This window comes from Perognathus longimembris, chromosome 7, assembly GCF_023159225.1.
Source record: "Perognathus longimembris pacificus isolate PPM17 chromosome 7, ASM2315922v1, whole genome shotgun sequence".
Classification (NCBI taxonomy): domain Eukaryota; kingdom Metazoa; phylum Chordata; class Mammalia; order Rodentia; family Heteromyidae; genus Perognathus; species Perognathus longimembris.
Genome location: NC_063167.1, coordinates 55,588,033 through 55,615,135, shown reverse-complemented (window position 1 = coordinate 55,615,135; position 27,103 = coordinate 55,588,033). Strand labels below are relative to the sequence as shown.

At 39.8% G+C, this 27,103-nt stretch overlaps 2 protein-coding genes across 10 annotated transcripts in view; one reads left to right on the top strand and one right to left on the bottom strand.

Annotated features, from left to right (window-relative positions):
* The window catches only part of Dnajb4 (DnaJ heat shock protein family (Hsp40) member B4), a 36,372-nt gene extending 19,726 nt beyond the window's left edge, over positions 1 to 16,646 (bottom strand). The window contains exon 1 of one of the 2 annotated variants that reach the window (XM_048351639.1): positions 16,520 to 16,646. The gene's annotated coding sequence lies outside the window, so the exon portion shown is untranslated. Of the gene's footprint in view, positions 1 to 16,052; positions 16,315 to 16,519 lie in introns of those variants that run through there. The other variant, XM_048351638.1, reaches the window with a different exon arrangement.
* Positions 16,610 to 27,103, top strand: part of Fubp1 (far upstream element binding protein 1) — a 29,858-nt gene continuing 19,364 nt past the window's right edge. For 4 of the 8 annotated variants that reach the window (XM_048351636.1, XM_048351635.1, XM_048351633.1 and 1 more), the window contains exons 1-7: positions 16,610 to 16,802; positions 21,261 to 21,351; positions 23,069 to 23,107; positions 23,739 to 23,778; positions 25,211 to 25,260; positions 25,347 to 25,418; positions 25,624 to 25,681. In XM_048351636.1, coding sequence (XP_048207593.1) covers positions 16,689 to 16,802; positions 21,261 to 21,351; positions 23,069 to 23,107; positions 23,739 to 23,778; positions 25,211 to 25,260; positions 25,347 to 25,418; positions 25,624 to 25,681 — 464 coding nt within the window. In that variant the 5' untranslated portion in view covers positions 16,610 to 16,688. Of the gene's footprint in view, positions 16,803 to 21,260; positions 21,352 to 23,068; positions 23,108 to 23,738; positions 23,779 to 25,207; positions 25,261 to 25,346; positions 25,419 to 25,623; positions 25,682 to 27,103 lie in introns of all 8 variants that reach the window. The other 4 variants (XM_048351634.1, XM_048351631.1, XM_048351632.1 and 1 more) reach the window with 1 other exon arrangement.

Below are 27,103 nucleotides of genomic sequence, written 5' to 3'. Positions count from 1 at the left end.
CACATTCCCAGCTCCCCAGTGTATATTTTATACTTACACAACTTATCAATTCCAATAGTTATATTTCAGGGCTTAACAGCCTCATGTAAGCAGTACAGATTATCAGACTCAATTTTTCACACATTTCAGCTTATCAACTTAAGTATATCAAACATACCTCTCACATACACACTTAGGGGAAATAGTCTTAGAAAAAGTATAGAGAGAAGTTTTTTTTTGCCAGTCCTGGGGCTTGCACTCAGGGCCTGAGTGCTGTCCCTGACTTTTTTTTTTTTTGGCCAGTCCTGGGGCTTGGACTCAGGGCCTGAGCACTATCCCTGGCTTCTTCTTGCTCAAGGCTAGCGCTCTGCCACTTGAGCCACAGCGCCACTTCTGGCCATTTTCTGTATATGTGGTGCTGGGGAATTGAACCCAGGGCCTCATGTATACGAGGCAAGCTCTCTTGCCACTAGGCCATATCTCCAGCCCCCCCTTTTTTTTTTTTCCTCAAGGCATAATGCCACGTCCAGTTTTTTCTGTGTATGTGGTACTGAGGAATCGAACTCAGGGCTTCATGTATATGAGGCAAGCACTCTTGCCACTAGGCCATATTCCCAGCCCATACAGTTTCTTTTCTCATACATAGAAAAAGAAGATACCTTAACTGGTCAGTCAGAAAGAAGGAAGTATTTGGCCTAAGTAAAACCTGTAGGTGCTAAGTCAAGTCTTACAAAGGAAAATAAAAAGCAGCACCTGGGCACCTATGGCTCAGGTCTGTGCCTGCAATCCTAGCTGAGATCTGAGGACCGAGGTTCAAGGCTAGCTGGAGCAGGAAAGTCTGTGAGACTCTTACCTCCAATTAACCATCAGAAAACTGGAAGTGGCACTGTGGTTCAAGTGGTAGAGCGCTAGCCTTGAGATAGAGTTCAGGGACAGTGCCCAGGCCCAGAGTTCAAGCCCTACCACCGACCAAAAAAAAAAATAGTAGCACAAGAGTTAAGTCAGGGGAAGAAGATTGCTATTACTTAGCACTAGGCATGTTTGTTTAGCTCTCCTATTGTTTATAACTATAAACCTTTCGTTCACTTTAAATCAGCACCATATTTTTTAACTTCAAATTATCGCTAGGTTACGTCTATGAAGGCACAATTAAATTGCTGCTAAGAAGGTTTAAACTGGATCTAAACATTTAATTGGTAGCTACCAAAAATAAGTAGTTTATAAAAATAACCCAACATGTTCCATAGTTCCATAGTATTCACTAATTACTATAAAACTAGGCCACTGACTTCCTCGTTTCAAATACAATGAGCTAAAACTACTGACCACCTAAAAACATTCATAGATTAGAATATATATTATGAATACAAATATAAATCTACGAATAAAATTTATTTTTAAATGGATAGGTTTTGAGTTTTTAGTATTTTTAAAATACAACTTTTTTATTAACTAGACTAAATCAGTACATCAAGGCAAAACTTATAGAGATCCTAGTGTGCTATACTATTGTCTGTGTCATGAACAGTAAGAATGTGAAAATACAGTCCTTGCTCTCAAGAGGTTTATGTGAAAAATAATATAAAATAATACCTATTGTCTATTGGTTGTTTCCACCAGATAGGAATAGCAGACACTGCATGTCCTACAAAGTCCTAAATATTTACAGTCTTGTTCTTTAACAGGAAATGTCGGCCGCTTCCTGCTTTACACAAATTATTCTTGATGGAGGGAAAGGGCAATTAAAGGAAGTACTAAAGACAATAAAAATTTTTTGCATCTGGCAAAACTAGTTCTTATTATAATTTTACCCAGAAAATAAAGTTTTTAGACTGACTCTCAATTTGGGCATGCCTGCAAAGGGGAATGTATTAGAATATTTAGGTGATTTGGTGAGATGTTTATGGAAAAGTAGTGCATGGGTTATAAAAATGAAAGAAAGACTATTTTGTTCAGTCTGACTATTCCTAATTCACTACTTCTGGTCATAAATGACTTTGGCCATTTCCCCAAATCAAATTAAGCCTGACAAGCCAGGTGCTTGGTTGCTCACACCTGTAATCCTAGCTACTCAGGAGGCTGAGATCTGAGGATTGTGATTCAAAGCCAGCCCAGGCAGGAAAATCCATAAGACTTATCTCTAACCACCAGAAAACTGGACGTGGCACTGTGGCTCAAGTGGTAGAGTACTAGCCTTGAGCTGAAGAGTTCAGTGACAGAGCCCTAGCCCAGAGTTCAAGCCCTACGACCAACAAAAAATTAAAAGTTAAGCCTTACAGTAGTCAATTCTCATTATTGCCTTTCTTGTTATTTATATTCCATAAAATTGCTGTGGATGCTGAATTAGCAAATTCTGAATTACTATCTCTAAGGGAAATGCAAAGTTAAGTTCCTGACAGCTTTTGATTATATTTTTTATAAACCAATCAATACTTAACCTCTTTTATGTATTTCTATTTAAAGATATATTAATGATATACTGACATTAGCTTATGGCTAACAGCATTACAACTCATACCTGAACATGATTATCTAACATACATACATTCTCTACAAGGCACACTACAACCTGCTTATACTTAGGAATACTAGACAGTGCCCTGCACTATGCTTTGGGTCCATTTTAAACAGTGAAATCACCAAGAAAAGTACACACAAAAAAATAATGTGTCATGGCTGGGAATGTGGCTTAGAGGTAGAGTGCTTGCCTAGCATGCATGAAGCCTGGGTTCAATTCCTCAGTACCACATAAACAGAAAAAGCCAAAAGTAGTGCTATGGCTCAAGTGGGAGAGTGGTAGCCTTGAGCAAAAAGAAGCTCAGGGATAGTGCCCAGGCCCTGAGTTCAAGCCCCAAGACTACCAAAAAAAAAATAATAATAATGTTTCATAATAATGTTTCATTATGAAAAAGATATCTGTTTACCATAAAACAGCTGAAACAAGAATGCTAACTCCCCCTACCTTGTTCACCCTCAGGTTTGTACATTCAAATTGCTACTATAAACATGTATATCTGCAAATGAACCCGGATCACCTTGAGTATCAATTTGGAAGCAAAAATAAATCTTAGTGAGTAGGCAAATACACAAATATAGAATTGGCAAGCAACGACTGTAAGTCTTCTAAATGTGCCATGATCAATTAAAACTTTTGTTTTAGGGCAACAATAATATTAAGAAGTCAGGAGGTCTGGGGGCATTGCTCAAGAAACTGAGCATCTGCTTACCAAAGGCCATGTGTTCATCAATCTTCTACAAACAATCCTCATCAAATCCTCTACTACAAACAAAAACAATAATCAAAGTCAGGTGCCTTTGAAGTAACACTGGTTATTGTTAAAGCAACAGGGTTGTATTTATATAAGTACATTATCCTCTTCTCTACTCCAAGAATCCTTCATCTAGCTTACTTCTGCTTTTTTTTTTTTTTTTGCCAGTCTTGGGGCTTGAACTCAGGGCCTGAGCACTGTCCCTGGCTTCTTTTTACTCAAGGCTAGCACTCTACCACTTGAGCCACAGTGCCACTTCTGGCCGTTTTCTATATATGTGGTGCTGGGGAATTGAACCCAGTGGCACTCTTGCCACTAGGCCATATTCCCAGCCCCTTACTTCTGCTTTGAAACAGACTCTTACCTGTGCTGATTACCATCTTGACTCAGGTTCCCTTGGATCCATACTATTCTCAACTCTATCATTTATTATTCTACAAAATTGTTTACAACCACTGGGTTGTAACCTTCAGGAGAGTTCCTATTTTGTCCCCCCTCCCTAGAGCCAAAGAAACCTATTAACACACTGCTACTTAGTGGACCACTGGACCGTTACTGAATAAATGAACCAAATATATAGTAAGATAACTATGATACAACGAAATAGAAAAAGTAACAGAATCTGTAAAACTGCTAACCAACTAGATATATAAATTAGGATTTCTAGTTTCTGAATTGAACAAAGGGATGCAGAGCTGTGTTACAAATCAAAGTAACAAATATAAGAATAACATGTCTGAAAAAAAAGTAAGCATTATGGATATACCTACGGCTCTATTAATATTCCTTCACCTACTTCTATTAGGAAAAAAACAAATTTTTTTGCTTAGTAGCTTGGTGATGGCTCATGCCTGTAATCCTAGCTACTCATGAGGCTAAAATCTGAGGATTGTGATTCCAAGCAAGCCCAGGCAAACAAATCCAAGAGACTCATATCTCTAACCACCAAAAAGCCAGAAGTAGAACCATGGCTAAAGTGGTAGAGCAATGGCCTTGAGAAAAAAACGCTAAAGGACAGTGCCAAGGCCCTGAGTTAAAACCCAAGTACTTGTGCCCACAGCGCACACACACACACACACACACAAATATGTGTGTGTGTCAATGTATATATGTACACACACATATATATATTGCTTGTCTGCATTTCTCATTACCTGTTCCTCTGCCTAAGTCTCCCAACTAAAATGTAAGACCGTATTTTTCCATTTTAACGCCCCCCCCTCAAAAAAACATCCTAGCACAATAACATTCAATTGAATTAAATACAGATGAAGAAGTCTATGGTACAAAGATTCTAAAGTGGCTGGGCACCAGTGGCTCACTGGTAATCCTAGTTACTCAGGAAGCTGAGATCTGAGGATCGATGTTCAAAGCCAGCCAAGGCAGGAAAGTCTGTGAGATTCTTATCTCCAACTAACTAGCAGAAAACCAGAAGTGGCACTGTGGCTCAAGTGGAAGCGTAGAGCTGAAGAACTTAGGGACAGTGCCCAACGACAGAGATCAAGTCCCATAATCCACAATTTAAAAAAATTCTAAAGTGGAGATTGGAAATCCTGGCTGCTGGAGATAAAAGGTTTAGAAAGGGTCATAATACAATTGGTGTTATAAAGTGTGCAAAGGAACGGTTTTTGAAAAGAATCAATGGAAAACTTTGAGATGATCAGCATCTAAGGATCCTATCAATCAAGAGAAGAGAGTAATCAATAAAAGATCAATAAAATCAATCAAAAAAATCAATAAAAGAGAGTAAGTCATTAGAGACCATCTAAGTAAACCAATCATTCCTAACATCTTTCTAGCTATCCGTTATCTTAAATTTCTTTTAGGAATAGAGGAATGAACTCTAGGAATAAGTAAATATATTATGTATATATTTATATATATAAATAATTGCTGAAGTGATGTCTTAAACAAAACTTGATGCCAAGAGTAGGAGTTGAGGAGAGCACAAGGAAATAAAAATGTATTTATAACTCTGAACGCAAGAGGACTATAATTCCAAGTATACAGATGCTGTCAATTTTGTCTTACCAAAAAAAAAAAAAAAAAAGGGAAAGTTGAAATAGGGTGTTTGGCTGGGAATATGGCCGAGTGGCAAGTGTGCTTGCCTCGTATACATGAAACCCTGGGTTGGATTCCTCAGCACCACATATATATCAAATGGCCAGAAGTGGTGCTGTGGCTCAAGTGGCAGAGTCCTAGCCTTGAGCAAAAAGGAAGCCAGGGACAGTGCTCAGGCCCTGAGTCTAAGGCCCAGGACTGGCAAAAAAAAAATAGGGTGTTTGTTAAGAATGGTGATGATGTCACAAAACATTTATAGGTAGTAGGAATTGAGTAGAAACAAGGATTACTAAATTTCATGTGGGTACAGCTGAAATAACATGGTATTTATTTCATTTCTTCATAATATTTTATTTAGAACCTTTTATATATTAAGGCATACTTCTCTAGGTTCTTCTAACTTTTTTGTGCCAGTACTGGGGCTTGAATCAAGGACATCTCACTCTCACTTGGCTTTTTAGCTCAAGGCCAGTACTCTACTACTTGAGCTACACCTCAATTGACCAGCTTCTTTCTGGTTAACTGGAGATAGGTGTCTCACAGATTTTTTTTTTTTTCCTAAACTAGCTTTGAATGGGATCCTCAGATCTCGGCTCCCAGAGAAGCTAAGATTATGGTTTTGAGCCACCAGCACCCAGCCTCTTTCTAGGTTCTGGGATATAGTATAAATATAAATCTATGCCTCACATGTTTTGTATTCTAGAATAAGGCGAAATTTAAATTTTTCTCTTAATTCTGTTGGACAGTGATAATCTAAGAAAAATAAAATAGGACAAGGAAGTAGGTTGAAAATTTTAGATTGGTAATCAGAAATGCCTTCACAGAGAAAATGATATTTGTACTAAAACCTTAAAGGGGAAAACCCATGCATGTATGTGACAGAAAAGCCAAATTCAAAAGCCTGAAAATGAGGGGATTCCACTCATCCTTGATAACTGCAAGATGGCTAGTGTAGCTGATTCAGAATGATGACAGGAGGAAATTGAAGGAAGGGATCTGGAGATTGATGATGAGAGAAATAATAGGTGGCTAGATGACATAGACCCTTCTAGGTCACTGAATAGTTTGACTTGCATTCTGAGGGAAAATAAAGCCATTGGAAAATGTTATGCAGAATAGCTGGGATGGAAATGTTTGCCTAGCATGCATAAACAGAAAAGGCCAGAAGTGGTGCCTGTGGCTCAAGTGGTAGAGTGCTAGCCTTGAGCTGAAGAGCTCAGGGACAGTGCCCAGGCCCCAGAGTTCAAGCCTGATGACTGACAAAAAAAGAAAAAGAAAATGGTAAGCTTAAGATGCATGGGTGGGCTGGAAATGTGGCTTAGAGGTACAGTGCTTGCCTAGCATGCATGAAGCCCTGGGTTCAATTCCCCAGCACCACATATATAGAAAATGGCCAGAAGTGGTGCTGTGGCTCAAGTGGCAGAGTGCTAGCCTTGAGCAAAAAGAAGCCAGGGACAGTGCTAAGGCCCTGAGTCCAAGGCCAAGGACTGGAAAAAAAAAAAGAGTTTAGAAACAACTGAGGGGCTGGGAATGTAGCTTAGCGGTAGAGTGCTTGCCTACTACGCATGAAGCCCTGGGTTCGATTCCCCAGCACCACATGAAGAGAAAAAGCTGGAAGTGGCGCTTTGGCTCAAGTGGCAGAGTATTAGCTTTGAGCAAAAAAGAAGCCAGGGACAGTGCTCAAGCCCAGAATCCCAAGTCCCAGGACTGGCAAAAAAAAAAAAAGAGTAGAAACAATTGAAATGCACAAGGGAACAGCAAGCAGTTAAGAACTAATGAAGGGGCTGGGAATATGGCCTAGTGGCAAGAGTGCTTGCCTTGTATACATGAGGCCCTGGGTTTGATTCCTCAGCACCACATATATAGAAAACGGCCAGAAGTGGAGCTGTGGCTCAAGTGACAAGAGTGCTAGCCTTGAGCAAAAAGAAGCCAGGGACAGTGCTTAGGCCCTGAGTTCAAGCCCCAGGACTGGCAAAAAAAAGAACTAATGAAGTAACTGACAAGGAGTAAGGTCAGAAGTAATAAGATCGATAGAAAAAAGAAATCTTAAAGAGTAGAGGAAAAAATGTAGTATTTGGTAAACAAGCTAAATGAGTAAAAGATCTTCTTGAGAACGTTAATTCTGAAAATTTGTGTTTGAATTCTGAAGATTTATAGTGTTTAAATACTCTAGATAAGATCATAAAAGAATGACAAGCAGGATGACAATGACCAGCATTCATCAAATTATTTCAAATAATTTAACTTACAGAAGGAAATATTTAATAATCTACTTGATCTATTTGATCACTAAGCTTTTCCCGTTCCTCTTTTTAATCTATTACCTAATAAACTAAAAAACTATGAAATTATGAAACTACAGTATGTACATACTATACATTTTGTTTGAAAGCAAACAGAAAATCTTTGCAGTAACTCCAGATTTCATTCAGCATTCAGAGTAGAACATAAATGCTCCATGACGACTGGATATTCATTGTGTTTACTAATGTATCTTCAGCACCTAGCGCAAAGCTCAGCATTTTGAGAAGATTAAATAAATAAAAAGATTAGTAAGTACTACAGGCCAGACACATTAATCTCAAAGGGAATAAGGGAAGTAGCTCCTATCTTTTAAGAGTGTATCATTTGGCCAGCACCTATGGCTCAAGCCTGTAATCCTACCTACTCAGTAGGATGATATCTGAGAATCTCATTGGGAGCCAGCTCAGCAGAAAAGTCCAATTAACCATGCAAAAACTGGAAGTGGCTCAAGTAGTAGAGTGCTAGCCTTGAGCACACAGAGGCTCAAGGGCAAGGCCCAGGCCCTGAATTCAAGCCCCACAACTAACAACAAAAAAAGGGGAGTATCAGTGCATCATTTAAGCTTCAATGAATATCTTTCTTTTTTTAAAATTTTTTGCAGTCCTGAGTGTTATGCCCAAGTCGCGAGAAGACCACCAAGAAGACCACCGAGAGCCAGACGTTCCGAAATGCAAAAGCAAGGTTTTATTTGGTGGTCTTCTCGCGACTTGGGCATAACACTGAGGACCAAATTCTAGCAAGTGCTTTTTCCACTGAGCTTTTACTCCAATCCCCAATGAAAATTGTTTGATCTTTACATTGAAGTACATAATTAAGGAGCAAAGTTTTAAAGGTTCAAAAATACAAGCTGAGCCAGGCACTGGTGACTCTCCCTTGTGGCCCTCAGGAGGCTGAGAGCAGAGGATCACAGTTCAAAGACAGCCCGGGCAGGAAAGTCCCTGAGACTCTTATCTCCACTATCCACCAGAAAACTGGAAGTCACACGGGGGATCCAGGAGGTACAGTGATAGCCTTGAGTAAAAGAGCTTGGGGACGTGCCCAAGCTCTGAATTCAAGTTCCAACATCAACCAAAGAACACAAAAAAGGTAACAGCTGTCTGAAATAAAAGTTTATGTTAAGTTCCATTCACTTTTTTTTTTTTTGGGGGGGGGGGTTGGTCATGGGGCTTGAACTCGGAGCCTGGGCACTTTCCTTGACTGTCCCGGAGCTGTTTTGCTCAGGGCTAGGGCTCTACCACTTTGAATCACAATGCCACTTCTGCTTTTCTGGTGGTTAATTGGAAATAGTCTCATGGACTTCCCTACCCACCCCCTTAGGAAGGTATCCTCAGACCTCAGCCTCTGGACTCACTAGGGTTACAGGATTGAGCCATCAGAGTCCAGCTTTCCATACACTTAAAGAAAAAAGAAAAACCTGCCATTCTATCTTGAAAAATTATTTCTGTATCTTTAGTTGCTACAGTTAGACAATGTAGCATAAACAATGATTATAAGTCATAGAAAAATAGATCCAGAAGTTTTTGTCTAAAAGATTTAATTCATTTTTTCTCTCAAGTGTTCCTCCAAATACATTTTTTAAATGAAACAAGACTACTAATTTATGTGAAGCAACATAAAAGAGGGGTCCAATACTGGTGGCTCACATCTGTAAGTCCTAGCTGCTCAAGAGGCTGAGATCTGAGGATCATGGTTCAAAGCCAGCCTGGGTTCAAAGCCAGCCTGGGTATAGAAGTCTGAGAGATTCTAAAATAATCAGGAAAATGCAGAGATAGATGTGGCTCCTGAGACAAGTCCAACAAATGCAAGGTCCTGAGTTCAAACATTCTACTACTGAACTACATTCTCAGATCCCTTAGTAAGCTTTTACTAACATAAAAGTATTAAACAATACTGGGAAACCAGAGTAATAGCTAGTCTTTAAGTAGCCCTCTTTTACTTATTCATTTGCTTAAGTGCTATTTTTTATTTATATTTTTGGAATGATTTGGGTTGGAACCCAGGGCCTCTTGCCTGGAGCAGTCCTCTTTTAACAGGAGAGGAAAAAGATGAGGCCAAGATCTATGTATTCAGAAGACTTACTATAATCTAGCTCGTAAGCAACACTTAAGTTTTAGTCCCTCAAATATTTACTAAGAGCTCTTTGTACAAAAGAAGCAGTTTCAAACTTTGATGGACAACATAAAAATGATATAGTTCATTTTCTATTTTTTTAAACGGGAAGATTCCTCAAAATATAGTTCAGTACAGCTCAGGTATCTATATTGACAGTTCTTGGTTAGGAAACACTGTCAAGGCCTTGGATACAAACAGTTGAAAGTCTTGTTAAAATAAAAATTTTTCAGGGCTGGGAATATGACCTAGTGGCAAGAGTGCTCGCCTGGTATACATGAAGCCCTGGGTTCGATTCCCCAGCACAACATATGTAGAAAAGGCCAGAAATGGCGCTGTGGCTCAAGTGGCAGAGTGCTAGCCTTGAGCAAAAAGAAGCCAGGGACAGTGCTCAGGCCCTGAGTTCAAGACCCAGGACTGGCAAAAAAAAAAAAAAGTAATTAAAAATTTTTCACACATTTGGGCATGTAGCTCAGTGGCAGGGCTCATGCTTAGTGTGTGGGAGGACTTGGATTTGATCCCCAATGCTGGAGGGGAAAAAAATAATCAAAAATGCTTTGATACCTTAAAATTTCAGTGTTAGTTGCCGGTGACTCACACTTATATTCTTCCCTACTCAAGAGGGATGGGAATTAGGTACATCTTTGACCAGCCCAGGCAAAAAGGTCACAAAACATCCGCCCCCATCTTCCAATATCTGGGTACACTGGGATGTAAGCTAAGATTGGGAGGACTTCAACTCCAAGTCACCCTGGACATACACTCACGAACCTATCTCAATCAACAGCTAGATGTAGTGGTGTGCACTTGTCATTCTATCTGCATGGGAACAATAAACAGGTGGATCCTGTCCCAGGGCTGAGGCATATATACAATACTCAAAAAGTAAGAAAGTCAGGTGCCAGTGGCTCATGCCTATAATCCTAGCTACTCAGGATGCTGAGATCTGAGGATGGTGGTTCAAAGCCAGCCAGAGCAGTCAAAGTCTGTGAGACTCATCTTCAATTAACAAGCAAAAAGCAAGAAACAGAGGTGTGGCACCAACATTAAGAGGTGTGGCCAACATTAAGTGAAAAAGCCAAGCAAAAGCACAAGTCCTAAGTGCTCCAGTACCAAAACAAGTAAGAAAAATAACAGGGCTGGGGTATAGCCTAGTGGCAAGAGTGCCTGCCTCGGATACACGAGGCCCTAGGTTCAATTCCCCAGCACCACATATGCAGAAAACGGCCAGAAGCGGCGCTGTGGCTCAAGTGGCAGAGTGCTAGCCTTGAGCAAAAAGAAGCCAGGGACAGTGCTCAGGCCCTGAGTCCAAGGCCCAGGACTGGCCAAAAAAAAAAAAAAGAAAAATAACAAAGGCATAAAAGGCTGGGGGCAGGCCTCCAACGGTAGAGGGCCTGCCTAAGCAAGTTCCAAGTTCAACTTCCTACACTAAAAAATTACATATAGATGTATACGTATATATAATATACATTATGTGTATATGTAAAGCAAGTTATTTAAGCAATGATTCATAAATCACTTCATGAAATAGCTCTAAATTGAAAGGGAAAGAGTAGAGAGGAGTGGCTTCCACAGGATGAACACAGAACCAAAGCAAAGCAAGTAACTGATTGGTTAAGGTGGGACAGAAGCCTTATTAGTACCATTTCATGGCAATTCCTAGAGGTTCTCTTTGTAGTTTCTGATTGGTTAAGACTGAGTGATTAGATTTCAGTTTGCTTATGTAGGAACTCAGGATGCGAAGCCACAGAATGTAATGTCTTCCAAATTACTGTGCACAAATCTGTATGATTATCAGAAGTGCTACAGTCTGAACCTATGGCCTCAAGCATACTTGCCAAGTGCTCTGCCAGCCTCCATTTAATTATTGTTACTTTTTAAATTATCTTTTAGTCGTACAAAGGGGTTTCGATTCGACACGTCAATCTGAGCACGATGCATCTGGATCAGCGTTGGTCTTTCCATCACTCTCCCCACATATATCCTAATGCATGTAATTATTTTAACAGTTCAGAAATGTTTCTAGACCTTGAGTTACTCAAAACAACTAGAAACAAACTCTAAGTTATTAAAGTAAGCAAAAATCTGTGTTTTCTAGCCTTGTATCTCAGTGGTTTGGGTTTTTTTGTTGTTGTTGTTTAGTTTGGTGAGACAAGCTCACTACCAATGAATTTGGTCTCAAATCTATGATCCTCGTGCTTCCAACTCCAAAGTGATAGTACTACAGAGCTGTATACTTAGGTTCTGAATAGTGGTCTGTACTTCAGGATTAACCAAGAAGACTTTATTGAACAGGCAAACCAAGTCCTCTACCACAGAAATACATTTCTAGCACCTACCTGCATATTTACTTTTTTTTGTTTTTCTGGTGGTACTGGGGTTTAAACTCAGGGCATCACACTAGTTGGCTTGCTTGATAAACTGGCAGCCTACCATTGGAGCCACAGCTCCAGCTGTTTTTTGTTTTGTTGCTTATTTTCTTTCTTTTTTTTTTTTTTTTTTTTTTGCCAGTCCTGGGGCTTGGACTCAGGGCCTGAGCACTGTCCCTGGCTTCTTTTTGCTCAAGGCTAGCACTCTGCCACTTGAGCCACAGTGCCACTTCTGGCCATTTTCTGTATATGTGGTGCTGGGGAATTGAACCCAGGGCCTCATGAATACGAGGCAGGCACTCTAGCCACTCCAGCCCCTTGTTGCTTATTTTCAAGATGGATTAGAGAGAACTTTTCTGCTTAGGCTGGCCTTTAAGTGCCATCCTCAGGATCTCAGCCTAAATTGTTAGGATTACAGCATGAGCCATGGAGCGTAGGCCCTACCTTCAAAATGTTGTTGTTGCAAATAACCACTAAGAACACTGGAATAGGTTAGGTTTTACACACACACACACACACACACACAATTACATGTGTGGTGCTGGAGTTGCAACATAGGTCCTTGCTCCATGTTAGACAAAATGCTCTTCCACCAAGTTCTACTTCTAGTCCTAAAAAAATGACCCAAGGAGATATAAAATAAATGTGATCAAAAGAACTGATATTATTCAAGTGGGGGAAAAGGTTTTTTTCAATTACAAAATGAAGTAACCATAACAGAAATATAGATAACTCTAAAAATTTATCCTAAAAGTTATTTTTATTCTAATATTTATTTAAAATTATCTGCAGTGCTAGGAATTGAGCCCAGGGCCTTGTGCACACTAGGCAAGTGCACTACTAATGAGCTACATCTTCAATTCCTTAAAGTTCTTTAATAGGTGTGACTATAAAATAAAAAAAAAAAAAGATCAGCTGGAAAACATGGAACCAACCGAGATGCCCCTCAGTAGACAAGTGAATCAGGAAAATGTGGTACATATACACAATGGAATTCTATGCCTCCATCAGAAGGAAGACACTGCCTCATTCGTAGGGGAATAGGACTTGGGAAAAAAAAAAATCAAACTAAGTGAAATAACCCAGATCCAAAGAAATATAAACCCTATGGTGTCCCTCATAGGGAACAGCTAGTACATGAATAGGCTAGTCATGGTAGAAGATCAAAATACCCCAATAGCTACACCCATATGATCATATAAGAAGATGCCAAGTGAAATGAATTTCACATTACAGAAACAAGAGTTATACCACTGCTACAATTATTTTCAACATGCCATGTGAACTCGTACTATTTTTTTTCTCTTTTTCCTTGTCTGTTTGTTTGTCTGATTGGTTTGTTTAGTTTTGTTTCTCTTGTACTCCTTATATGTGGCTGTACCCTCGCTACCACTGTATCACATCTGAGTACCCTGGATACTGTTTATATGGGTATTAGAATTGGGGAAGGGAGAGGAATACCAAAATTGAGAGACAAAGAACAAAAAGACAAACCATTCAAAAAGCAACACTTACAAAACCATTTGGTGTAAACCAACTGCACAACTCTTGGGCGGGGGGGGGGGGGGGGAAGGGGAGGAGGAGATAGGAGGTAACAAGTAGAACAAGAAATGTACTCACTGCCTTTCATATGAATCTGTAACCCCTCTGTATCACACTTTGACAGTAAAGAAAAAAAAGAAAATCAGCTGGATAGTAAGCTAATCTTTCAAAGCATAATGAACCAAGTTTAGATTTTTAGCTAAGATATGCCTACTTTTAAGAGGATTTACACTAAAAACAGGAATTAAGTCAAGAAAAAATCTGACAGATTTAATAAACTTAAAAGAATCAGCAAAGTACAAAGGATTAAGAAGTGTGTGAACTCAGAAAACAGTTAAAGTGACCATTAGTTTTTCCACAATTGATGCTAAAGGATTCTGAATTGTACATTTAAATATAACTATTACAGTGAACTACATAGATTATCCTTTCCTGCGCATCGAATACAGATGAGTTCCATAAGAGAAATGCCTCCAACAGCATTTTATGATTTCTGAAGAACTCAAATCACCTAATGTCAAGGCAGGTAATGATTTTCATGTGGATGAGAGAAATCTAAGACAAGGCCCAAGCCCAAATTTAAAACCAACTGTAATTTAAAGGCAGTGTTTTAGTTTGTTTGTTTTTTTAAACGTTAATTCAGTCTGGGAATGTGGCTTAATGGTAGAGTGTTTGCCTAGCAAGCATGAAGCCCTGGGTTCGATTCCTCAGTACCACATAAACAGAAAAAGCTGGAAGTAGCCTGTATGGCTCAAGTGGTATAGAGTGCTAGCCTTGAGCAAAAAGAAACCAGGGACAGTGCTCAGGCCCTGAGTCAACACCCCAGGACTGGCAAAACAAAACAAAACAAAATAAACATTAATTCATTCACAACAAATATCTAGAGTTCCAAGACTATGGGCTAGAATAAATACCTATAGTTATCGGTATACTAAGGATTGATAACGATAGAGACAAAGTCCCTGCTCTCCAGCTTATACTATTAATGGAAGGACATTAAAAAGGAAACATGGACAACACAAAATAATTTTGGCAAAAAGAAGCCAGGGACCACTAGTGCTCAGGCCGAGTCCACAGCGCAGGACAGGCAATAAAATAAAATAAAATAACTAGTGAATCTCAATGAAAAGTAACTTTGTATATATGTTTGAAGTCATTTTTTGGTTTTCACAACTAGTAGAGGATAAGGATGCTACCAACACCTGTGGGTAGATCCCAAAGATGCTGCCAAGCATGCTAGAATACACAGTTACATAGCAAAACAAAGAAATATCTGGCCTCAAATAGCAATACTGTTGAAGCTGAGAAATCCTAGTCGAGAACTATTTCAATGGTTTTTATTTTACAATATTCCTGTTTCCAGGAAAATACACAAAAAAATAGAGGTTCTAACTTTCCATATTTGGAGGAAAACCAAACCATACTATTTATGAAAGTTTACGGGCAAATTATATCACTCTGCAGTAAATTGTGCTGGTTATCTGACTAGTGTATCAATCTATTAAAAGGCAAAAAATAAAAATTCAACTGCTGGTTTTAAAGTTGTTCGGCACATTTTATCAAAATACCGTTCAAAGGTTCAGCAATATTTGACTTGTATAGCTTTTGTAAATACAGCTATGATTAAATGTGTCATTTAACAAATTAATTTCCTACAAAAATGTAAAGGGACAGCTATAAACGCTGGAAACGATGATCCGAGCTACAGTCTTAAGGTGATTACAAAAAAAGCACGGGCCATTTCTATCTATATAACCACTTACTTAGCTGAGTTGCATAGGGCCTTGACCATATGGACACATTAAAGGTTACCAGGAACACTAAAGTACACCCTACAACTAGCAATAGGTAAACTACTTGCTTAGGCTAACTCACAGAAGACAAAAATGTTACAGGGTCGGCAAGGCTCATTTTACCTCTTGTAACTAAAATACCACTATGATATATGCAAGTTATAAACAATAATAAATCTAAGTATCCTATTCCTTCCTGGGTCTACTATTGTTAAGATGACATTTTAAAAAATGCCAGGGAAGACATTTCTGAAATTGTTTGGCAAATACAGTACATAACAGAAATTGCCACCAAAAAAAAAAAATCATTTAGTTCATTTGGGTATCCACTAGTGGCTTGGAGAAACGTCTTAAGTAGCCACAAAGATAATTCCGGTCAAGCCAACGAATGCTGTTTAATTATAAGGACCTCGACAGCGAATACCAAGGAAACACGACATCCCGTTGCTCAGTCTGACCAACACTGAATTTAAAACATCAAGTGCAGTCCCTTTTTTGTTTTTGTCTGCTCGCCCACCTTATTTTAAATGAAAACTATGAACACGGCTCCAGATCTAAGAGCCGCCTACGCTTGTGATAAATCCACAAATCTGACCGTCTAGTAGAACACAGGGGCACTTTACTACCCTGGAAATCATGCTGGGCTCCCACTAGGCCAGGCAGACGTTTCCCGGATCATCACGCGGCGCCCGGGCGCGCTTCCCTCAGGCCGGGCCGCGGCGCCCACGAGACTCTGTTGCGTGGTCGTCACGCCCGCCGGCGTCAAGCCCTGCCCTACGGATACACAGAAGGACCCTGCGGAGAAACCCTTCCGCACTCTCTCTCCAAGGCGGCTACAGGTAAGAAACTACAGCTCCCTTTTTCTTCAGGCTTTCCGCCACACAAGCCCAGACGCCGCAATCGCGACAGCCTCACTGGCCAATTGAAAAGAGACAATTACCCAACTTCACCCCCGACACCGCGCGGAGAGGAAGCGCCAGGATAAACCTTCCTCTCGCGAGATCTGTAAACAGCCCTCGCGATATTCGGCCTCCTCTCCTTTTTCTTTTTTTCAGTCCCACCCCAGTCTCCACCTCCACCCTAGCGTGGTCACCTCAGAAACCTCGCGGGATTTCCGTCTTCCATTCCCCGCCCCTTTACGGCACGATGGTCGCGCAAGAATGTGATAGATCCTCGACGGCCGCCATTTTCTTTCTTTCTTAGCAGTTAGCAGAGAGGAGATCTCCGTGAAGGGGGCGGCGGGTGGCTACGGGAGTGTAACCATGGCAGACTACTCGACGGTGCCTCCACCCTCCTCCGGCTCGGCTGGCGGTGGTGGCGGCGGCGGCGGCGGCGTGAACGATGCTTTCAAAGATGCGTTGCAACGAGCCCGGCAGGTGAGTGTGGACCGCGCGGCGGGCTCTCGCAGACTCAGTAATTGGGCGCCGGTGGTGTAGGCCGCTGCTACCCGTTTGCGCGTGAGGAAGCGGGGGAACAGAAGTGCCCTTGCTGGCCGGGGTGTCCGCACGCCTCTCCGCGCTGCGGAGACGACTGGAGGCCCGAGAGCAGATCCGCGGGACCCGACGCCCGCCGCTCAGACGCGGCCTTAAGTCTCGGGCCGGCTCCCGTGGCGCTGCCGCTCCGCCGGCAAGTTACCCTTGCTCCCCCACCCCCTTACTCGGAACCAACATCTTCCCTCCTCCCCCAGCGTGAAGCGCGCCTGCTTGCACACAATAGTATGGAAGGTTTGGGGCATTAAAGTTGGGAGGTAGTAACTGTGGGTTGTCTCTACCGGAGTCTTTTTAAAAAGCACCCATTAAACCACTTCCGGCTCTTTGGGGATGTTTTTATTATTTATTTTTTCCCAAATCAAAGCAGCTGTAGGGGACTATCGCTTTCACGTGTTCAAGGAAGGGACTTCACTTTTCCTCTGGGCGCGATTGGCGAGTCCTCGCTTCTCAAAATGGCCTCAGGCCCTTTATACTCGTGGTTTCAGTTTGAATCTGCCTCGGTTCATAAACTGGTCAGACCTGCCCTCTTTTGTACGCTGAGGTTGCGGGCTTTTTGGTTCTCGCCCCCCCCCCCCCACCCCGGATGAAATACTGTAAGCGGAGGGGGGGGGGAATACGTGGACTCCAGGAAACTGAACTCCGAACTTTTGCCTTTTTCGATTTTCATTTGATGTGTTCGTAATTTTAAAATGTATGGTATTGATAGGGACCTGAATGTAAAGTACAAAACGTTTTCCCATAGGACACCGCATACCATGCAAGGCATTTTAGACTACTATTAAGCGAATGGTAATTAGAAACCAGTTTTGATTATATTAGGAGTCTACTTAACTTTTCCTTTCAGTCACTTAAAGCATTACTGAGTCAGAATTCAGTTTGTAAATATAATGATTTAACATCACCCTTTTCTACTGGGTGACACATGGAGAAATGTACCTGCTCTTGATTATAATCCAAAATGTTAGCGGTAGTCTAAATAGGCTCATTTTGTGCCACACTATATATAGATACACGAAACTAAATTTGTGAGTTTATTTGTGGGATTCTATGATACTATGAAGGAACCAAATACAAATGAACAAAAGTACCAGATTAATACTTGGTTAGAGAGTAAAGAAAATACAAGCTGGGCGTTCGTGGCTCATGCCTGTAATCCTACCTACTCCGAAGGCTGAGATCTGAAGATCACGGTTCAAAGGCCAGTATGGGCAGGAAAGTAAGTGAGGCTCTTTTCCAGTTAATCACCAGAAAACCAGAAGTGGTGCGGTGGCTCAAGTAGTATAGCTCTAGCCTTGAACTGAAGAGCTCAGGGACAGCACCCGGGCCCAGAGTTCAAGCCCCACAACGGACTAAAAAAAGAAAAAATGCACTTAATTCATCCTCTTATACTGTAAACATTTGTAATATCTTGAGTCAGGTTCTGTACTGGATACCAGGGAAGTATTGTCTCAGCTTGCTATGGCAGTGTTGTTTGTGCAAGCAGGATGAGAAATGCTTTAGCTAATTAAAAAAAAAAAAAGAAGCAAAATGTACAAAGGTTTGAGGATTGTTGGAATGACCAGAACCCAAGAGTGAAGTTAGGGTGCATAGAAGTGAATGGGAAAAGGAGAATGGGAAATGAAGTGAGAAAGGGTACAATAAGTTCCAAACTCCACAAGACTTTGAGTGCTCAGCTAGCAAGCCTTGATTGTGATAATAGACAACCCATGTATATTTCTAATGTTTATGTACAAATCAAATATATAAGGACCTTGTTACTCATCATTGGTGAAATTGAATCATAAATGAAAAATTCATGTATACAGATGGAATTAAATATTCTGGAAGATACTTGATAAACTTTCCTTTTGAAGATAACTATGTAGAAAATACATGTTTTATGTAGGTAGTTCACATCCTTAGAGCTATGGAAAGCTTGTATATCTTCTTAAGCAGCCTCCAGTTACATTTATCAAATATTTACAGTCTTGTAGACCCGATTTTAGAATTGTGTTATATATACTATGCTAATGTGTTCATAATTAACAGTTTACTAAGATATGCAGTATAGTAGAGCCTTAGCTAAGCGTATTTTGTTATCATCCTATGTAAGTGTAGAAACTATTGCCCATTTATGCATATGTGGTAAATGAGGCATAGAATACTTGAGAAAATTTGGCAAAAAACAAAGCTTCCAAATTCATATCATAACCCCAAGACCTAAGGAAACATTAGGAAATAGACTTTTTTAGCATTTAGGTAATCTTCTGAGCATCAACTCTTTTGTTTGGTTTTGTTTTTTTTTTTGCCAGTCCTGGGGCTTGAACTCAGGGCCTGAGCACTGTCCCTGGCTTCTTTTTGCTCAAGGCTAGCCCTCTGCCACAGAGCCACTTGTGGTCTTTTCTGTATATGTGGGGCCGAGGAATCGATGGAACCCAGGGCCTCATGTATACAAGATGAGCACTTTACCACTAGGCCATATTCCCAGCCCCTGAGCATCAGCTCTTTTGATCATGGGGATCAACACACTAAAGTCAAGTGGCATGGTTTTATTTTTAATCTCCAAAAGGTGTTTTTCAGTTCTAATTCCGCTTTTGAAGACTAGTCATAGAAATTAGAAATGCTTGAAAGAAAGAGGGCGGAGTAAATGTTTCTTCATTCAAAAACTAGAGCTAGATCCAAGTGCAAAATGTGTTATTTCTGTAGATTAAAATCAAATAAAAGTAAGGGCCTGCCCATAATTCATATATGACTATTAAAATTGGTTACATTGGAAAGTTGGCCTTTCTGGATTATTTTTCTTAAAATTAGTCCTCATAGTAACCTACAAATGTATTCTGTACTGATCTTGGAGAATTGTTGATGAAATGTGTGTATTTTACTAAATCTCTTGATTCAGTATTCTGATTTTATTACTTTTGAATGAAGTATTTGATTTCCATTTGGGTTATTTTATCCATAAATAAGGCATATGTAAGTGTACTTTCTCTGGAAGTTCCTTGGAGTTTAAAGGGGTTCAGCTCCACAAATTCAGACCCTAAACCATTCTCTTGTTTTTTGGTACTATTTACTCTGGCCTCCAGTACTTTTCCTTTCAAAAACATCAGTACTGCTCAACTCTGGTCAGGGCATTTAAGCTCCTGTTGGACTACCACTTAAGTGGTCTAATAGATTTTTGAGGTGTAAAGGTGGAAAAGTAGTGTTGGGGGTGATTAGTATAACTGTCAGGAAAGAAGACTGAAATAGGTACTCAAGGATAAAAATAGGCTTTTAATTGAGAAAGTCCTTGAATATATGCTTACCCTGCCCAATTTCCTATTTAACAGTAAAATGGTGAGGCAATTGGGTTAATTCACATCAGGATTCCCTAGAGGGAATTTCAATAACCAAAGGTTCGATTTTTTTTTTTTTCATTTGGGTAACTTTCCACTCCTTAAAACGAGGGTTGATTGGTTTTACTTTTTGTTTGGAGAAACCTAGGGGCTTTTAACTCTAGGCTTTGGCACTGTACACTTAAGCCACACCCCAACCCTGAGGCTTTGTTCTTTCTTGGTTTTTGTTTAGTCCAATGCAAGGTATTACTTTCATTAGAGTTGCTCTAATTCCTGTTAATATTCTCAGGACATTACTTAACAGAATTGCAACTAAGCCATATCTTAACATATCAAAGATAACTTTGTTTTGAAGTATTTTTAACTATACCTTTTTTTTGGTGTGTCCTGGGTTTTGAACTCGGGACTCTGAGCTCTTTTGCTCAAGGATAGTGCTCTACCACTTACAGCCACAACTTCTGGTGTTTTTTAATAGTTATTTGGAGATAGGAGTCTCAGGAACTTTACTGGCCCGGCTGGCTTTGAACCTGCATCTTCAGATCTCAGCCTCCTGAGAGGCCAGGATTACAGATGTGAGCCACCAGCACCCGGCCTAATAGAAAAATTTTTAAGTGCTTTACATTCTTTTAGGTTCTAGTTTTCCAATGTCTAGCACACATTTGCCCTTTAAAATGCCAATTTGAATTGACCACATTTCAAGTATTCTGACTACATGTGGCTAGAATCGCAGAAAACTTTGACACTGTCCTCATCTATCTTCTGAGGAGGCTTGGGAGAAGATAGTGGAAAAGGTAGGATTAGGATCTGGTTTCCTCAAAACCATTTGCTCTTCTAAAGATTCTTAGCCAGTTACTCTTTTGTGTGTAAGTATTGGTGGTCATAAAAATTGTAGTTTTAGCTTTATAGTCAAATCCTGAACAGTACTTAGTATATGCACATGTTGGGTAAAAAAAAAAATGAAGTTTTGTATCAACTAGTATGTAGACGTTTGTTTTATCTTTAATGAGTATACTTTCTTCCCCCCTCCCCCAAGATTGCTGCAAAAATTGGCGGTGATGCTGGTACGTCGTTAAATTCAAATGACTATGGCTATGGAGGACAAAAGAGACCGTTAGAAGATGGAGGTAAGTTATAGCCATATTTAGTTGAAATATTTTCAGTGTATTTAGACATTGCTTTTACTATAAGATTCCTAAAATTGTAAGATTTGTATTAACTGGGAGACCTAAACAAGGTAAGTAAAATGTGAGTGAACCACAAAGTTTTTTTTCTAAATTAACCATTCATTTTACCTCTCTTGGGATTGTCTGATTGACAGTTTGCACAGACTTGATTATTCATACTTCTGAACACAAAATTTAAGTGGTTTAGGACACACTTCACTCACCTGCTCATACCTGAATGGATGTGTGCTATGCTTTCATTATCTTGTCATTTTAGATTTCAATTTGTATAAAAATTCTAAAGTGCTAGTCCACTAGTGTTTTCAAACTACCATTTGTATGTTATTTCTTGATTGTTTCCCTTAGGGCTTTGTTTTGTGTTTCAGGTTTAACTTGGACATGGATTAAAACTGAATTATAGTACTTTGTATTGGAAAAAATGATTATTGAAGCTTCTCTGCATTTTTTTGTTTTAGGGTTTTTTTGTTTTTGTTTTTTAAGGATTCTATTCTGACCAAGCTTATAGAATGTATTTGTAGCTTCTCACTAGGTGCACTTAGTTTACTTTTAAAGTATCTTCCACATTTATAAGTAAGGTTTTTAGTTTTTAAAAAAATGAGCTAATGGGCTGGGGATATAGCCTAGTGGCAAGGATGCCTGCCTTGGATACAAAGGACCTAGGTTCGATTCCCCAGCACCACATATACAGAAAACGGCCAGAAGCGGCGCTGTGGCTCAAGTGGCAGAGTGCTAGCCTTGAGCGGGAAGAAGCCAGGGACGGTGCTCAGGCCCTGAGTCCAAGGCCCAGGACTGGCCAAAAAAAAAAAAAAAATGAGCTAATGATGCTCCAGATATTGTATATATTCTTTTTATTTTATGTGTAGATGGTTCTTGGACAAGTCCAAGCAGTACCACACACTGGGAGGGAATGCCCTCTCCTTTTAAAGGCAGGAGTTTTTACCTGTGTTTAGTATGTAACCATGAAATAAACCAGTGGATTTTTAAATGGGCACAGTAATCTTTTTGGATTATGTGTGTGAATTTTTACTGCATAACAATTGTATACTTGCCACTTGAGTTTGTGGTAGGGAGGAAAATAATAGTACTTTTCAAGTATAGTCTGATGAAAGTGCATTGTATTCATCTATAGTGGATTTATATATAAAGGTAGGTTATATAGTTGCTTTTGAGTTCTTCTGAAGTTTCAGTATAGTAAAATGTAACCAAACAGTTTAGATTCAGACTGCCTTGTAGTTTTTTTCTTTTTCCTTTTTTGGGGGGATAGCTTTGTGGTCATAGTCATGTCAACTTTTAATATATGGAATTTTTACAATTTGGTAGTCTTCTCCCCCACCCCAGTCTTCTTAAAGTACCTACAATAGAAGCATCATTAGCCTTTAGCAAGTGATTTTTTGCTAGTAATGGAGCTAAATAACTTGTCCTGTATTATCCTAAAGTGGTCAGATTTGATAAAAATCAAAACTTGTAAATGTCTGTGCATTAACTTGGAGAAAATGAAAAGATTACTTTTCTTTAGATTGAGTCTGGGTTGAGTTCTGGCTATTTTAATTCAAATGATTCTGTCACATACTTTAAATGTTTATAATGCTATTTTTGCTTGAGGGAGGAAGCTTTGTACTAACTTTGAAACAAAATTAAAAGTCTCTTAATTTTGCAGATCAACCAGATGCTAAGAAAGTTGCTCCTCAAAATGACTGTAAGTATTATTTTAAATTATGGTTGTATTTTTTTTGTAGAAAGTTTAGTTGGTTATAGGCATTATAAATTGGTAGTTTTCATTATAAATATATACCTTTTGTCTTGTAAAAAGTTGATTTATGTCTACGTGTATTTATAAATACACGTTCCTGGGCTACTGTACATTTTATTTAGGTACTCTAGTTTTTAATCTATGCTTATACCACTTAAAGAAAATGTTTTATGGGGGGGCTGGGAATATGGCCTAGTGGCAAGAGTACTTGCTTCGTATACATGAAGCCCTGGGTTCAATTCCTCAGTACCACATACATAGAAAATGGCCAGAAGTGGTGTTGTGGCTCAAGTGGCAGAGTGCTGGCCTTGAGCAAAAAGAAGGCAGGGACAGTGCTCAGGCCCTGAGTTCAAGACCCAGGACTGGCAAAAAAAAACAAAAAACCAAAAAACTGTTTTATGCCATTGCTAATATATTTACCCTTTCACTGACTTCCTTGTTATTGTTAATGCTGATTTGAATAGTCTATAAAATTTTATTCTCCCCAATTGTGTTGTCTGCCTTCAGGAAAGATTTTTAGAATGTTTGATGTGATTGTATTTAATTAAAATTTTGGATTCTTATTTAATTTTGGTAGCTTTTGGAACCCAGATGCCACCAATGCATCAACAGCAAAGGTACAGTCAAATGCTTTTTAATGTTTCTTTGCAAGCCTCAACTGAGCTGTATTGTATTAACAACTAAGGGTGTTGTAATTATAGACATGTCTGCATGTTTATATATGTATAGGTTCTACCTAAAATGTTTTTTAAATAAGGACATTTGCCAGGTGGCAGTGGTTCACACCTGTAATCCTAGCTGCCCAAGAGGCAGAGATCTGGGGATTGTGGTTCAAAACCAGTCTGAACAAGAAACTTAACCACAAAAAAAAAAAAAATAGAACTGTTGCTCAAGTGATAGAGTACAAAAGCTCTGAGACAGCATCTACACCAAGTTCAAGCCTAGAACTGCACTAAAGAAAATTTAAATATCCTTAAATTTGGAAAGATAGGTAGACTTAGCTATGTTTTAGAAGAATTAAGGTGTACTAGAATAACATAAGATGATGTGTTTGGGGGCTGGGAGTATGGCCTAGTGGCAAGAGAGCTTGCCTCACATTCATGCAGCCCTGGGCTCCATTCTCCAGCACCACATATATAGAAAACGGCCAGAAGTGGCGCTGTGGTTCAAGTGGCAAAGTGCTAGCCTTGAGCAAAAAGAAGCCAGGGACAGTGCTCAGGCCCTAAGAAGGCCCAGGACTGGTAAAAAAAAAAAAGAAGAAGAAAGGTACTCACTGCCTTACATATGGAACTGTAACCCCTCTGTACTTCACTTTGACAATGAAGAAAAAAATAAATTGGAGGGGCTGGGGATATGGCCTAGTGGCAAGAGTGCTTGCCTCGTATACATGAGGCCCTGGGTTCAATTCCCCAGCACCAAGTATACAGAACACAGCCAGAAGTGGTGCTGTGGCTCAAGTGTCAGAGCGCTAGCCTTGAGCAAAAAAATTGAATACACAAAGTTTTTTTTTTTTTTAATGACGTATTTTGTACTCTTGAACTCCTTTGCTTCATGTCTCCATGTCAGCTCACCATCTCTTCTTCAAGTGATTGTGTGTGATATGTATTTGCAGTTCTTTATAATTTTTTAGTGTTTGTCCTGGGACTTTAACTCAGGACCCTGGGTGCTGTCTCAGCTTTTTCTGCTCAAGGCTGAGAGTCTACCATTTGAACCACAGCTCTACTTCTGGGTTTTTACTAATTATTTGGATATCCGTCTCATGGACTTTCCTGTCCAGGCTGACTTCAACCATGATCCTCATATCTCAACTTACTGAGTAGCTAGGATTATAGGCATAAGCTAAAAGTGCATTGCTCCTTATTTGTGATTCTTAGCTTAACCAGATATTAGGACATACTTCGGCCATGAATATTGTGTGCCTAGACCCTTAGTTTATACTCCATTAGGACGTTAGACTTCCATTTGCTTATATAAGGACATTATTTATAAACACATAGATATGTGCACTTACCTTTTTAAAAAGTATATGTTCCTGTAATTTCTTAGCAGATCTGTAATGACAGAAGAATACAAAGTTCCAGATGGAATGGTTGGATTTAGTAAGTGACCTAATTTTAAATTTTAAAAAACATAAAGCATACCTGTAACCTTCTAGCAAATAATTTCCTTCTTCTTTTTTAACTAGTAATTGGCAGAGGAGGTGAACAGATCTCACGCATACAGCAGGAATCTGGATGCAAAATACAGATAGCTCCTGGTAACACTTCTTTGGGGTTTCCTTCCCTTTGTTTGGTTTTGTAGTTAGCAAGATCAAACCCAATCTTGTTTTATACTCTCTTTAGATACACCCCTATACCTCTCTTGGTGTGGTCAGAGTGATTAGAAAACTTGGTTACTTTTAAGTCATATAATAACACTGGGTTAATCTTTTCTTGACCTGAAGTCTTCTTTTTTAATCATAGACAGTGGTGGCCTACCGGAAAGGTCTTGTATGTTAACTGGAACACCTGAATCCGTCCAGTAAGTATGCAAATGTTAAAAAAGAAGTTTCTAAATATGATAACGGTATATAAAATTCTGAACATTGTCCTTGTGCTTCATTACCACTAATACATTGCCCCCTTTTATTCTTTACTATTTGGATAGGGTAATATCACTGTAATTAAGCTAACTATCCTGCATTGCTAGTTTTTTTTTTTCAAGTAATTTCTATTAAGTATATAGACATGTTTTAGAATTCTCCTCCTAAACAAAAGTCACCTTGAATTCTTGCCAAAAAAATTCCTTAGAAGAGGTATTTACCAAACCATCTGCCTCTTTCTTTTTCCTTTTTTTTTGGCCAGTCCTGGGCCTTGGACTCAGGGCCTGAGCACTGTCCCTGGCTTCTTTTTTGCTCAAGGCTAGCACTCTACCACTTGAGCCACAGCGCCACTTCTGGCCATTTTCTATATATGTGGTGCTGAGGAATCGAACCCAGGGCCTCATGTGTATGAGGCAAGCACTCTTGCCACTAGGCCACATTCCAGCCCCAGTAACCATAAGTTTTATTTTACTTTTTATTTATTGCCAGTCAAGGGGCTTGAACTTAGGGCCTGGATGCTGTCCCTGAGCCTCTTTGTACTTAAGGCTAGCACTGTACCTCTTGAGGCACAGTGCCACTTCTGACTTTTTCTACTTAGTTTTATTGGAGATAAGAGTCTCACAGACTCCTGCTCATGCTGTGTTGAACTGCAGTCCTCAGATCTTAGCCTCCTGAATAGCTAGGATTATAGGATGAGCCACTGGGCACCAGGTTAAGTTTTATACTCTAAAGTTTCATCTTGAATATTTTTCTAAATTATAAACGTGAATATTCGGTGATTGCCCAATGTTTCCAAACTATTTTGGGGGGGGGGGGCAGTCCTGGGGCTTGGACTCAGGGCCTGAGTACTGTCCCTGGCTTCTTCTTGCTCAAGGCTAGCACTCTGCCACTTGAGCCACAGCGCCACTTCTGGCCATTTTCTGTATATGTGGTGCTGGGGAACTGAACCCAGGGCCTCATGTATATGAGGCAAGCACTCTTGCCACTAGGCCATATCCCCAGCCCTCCAAACTATATTTTTAATGTGGGGGGGGTGATTTGCTGAGGATCAACAAGTGTACATTCTACCTACCTCTGAGTTCTAGTCCCAGTCTCCATGACATTAGAAATAGAATACTCACCAGTTACCAGTTCACACTTAACAGTCCTAGCTACTCAGGAGGCTGAGATGTGAGGATTGTAGTTCAAAGTCGACCTGGGCGGGAAAGTCTGAAGCTCCTATTATTTCCACTAAACTACCAAAAACCTAGAAGTAGAACTGTGGATCAAGTGGTAAAGCACTGTCCTTGAGCAAAGGAAGCTCAGGGACAGCACCCAGGTCCTGCCCCAGGACCAAATAAATAACAAAAAAACTTGATTTC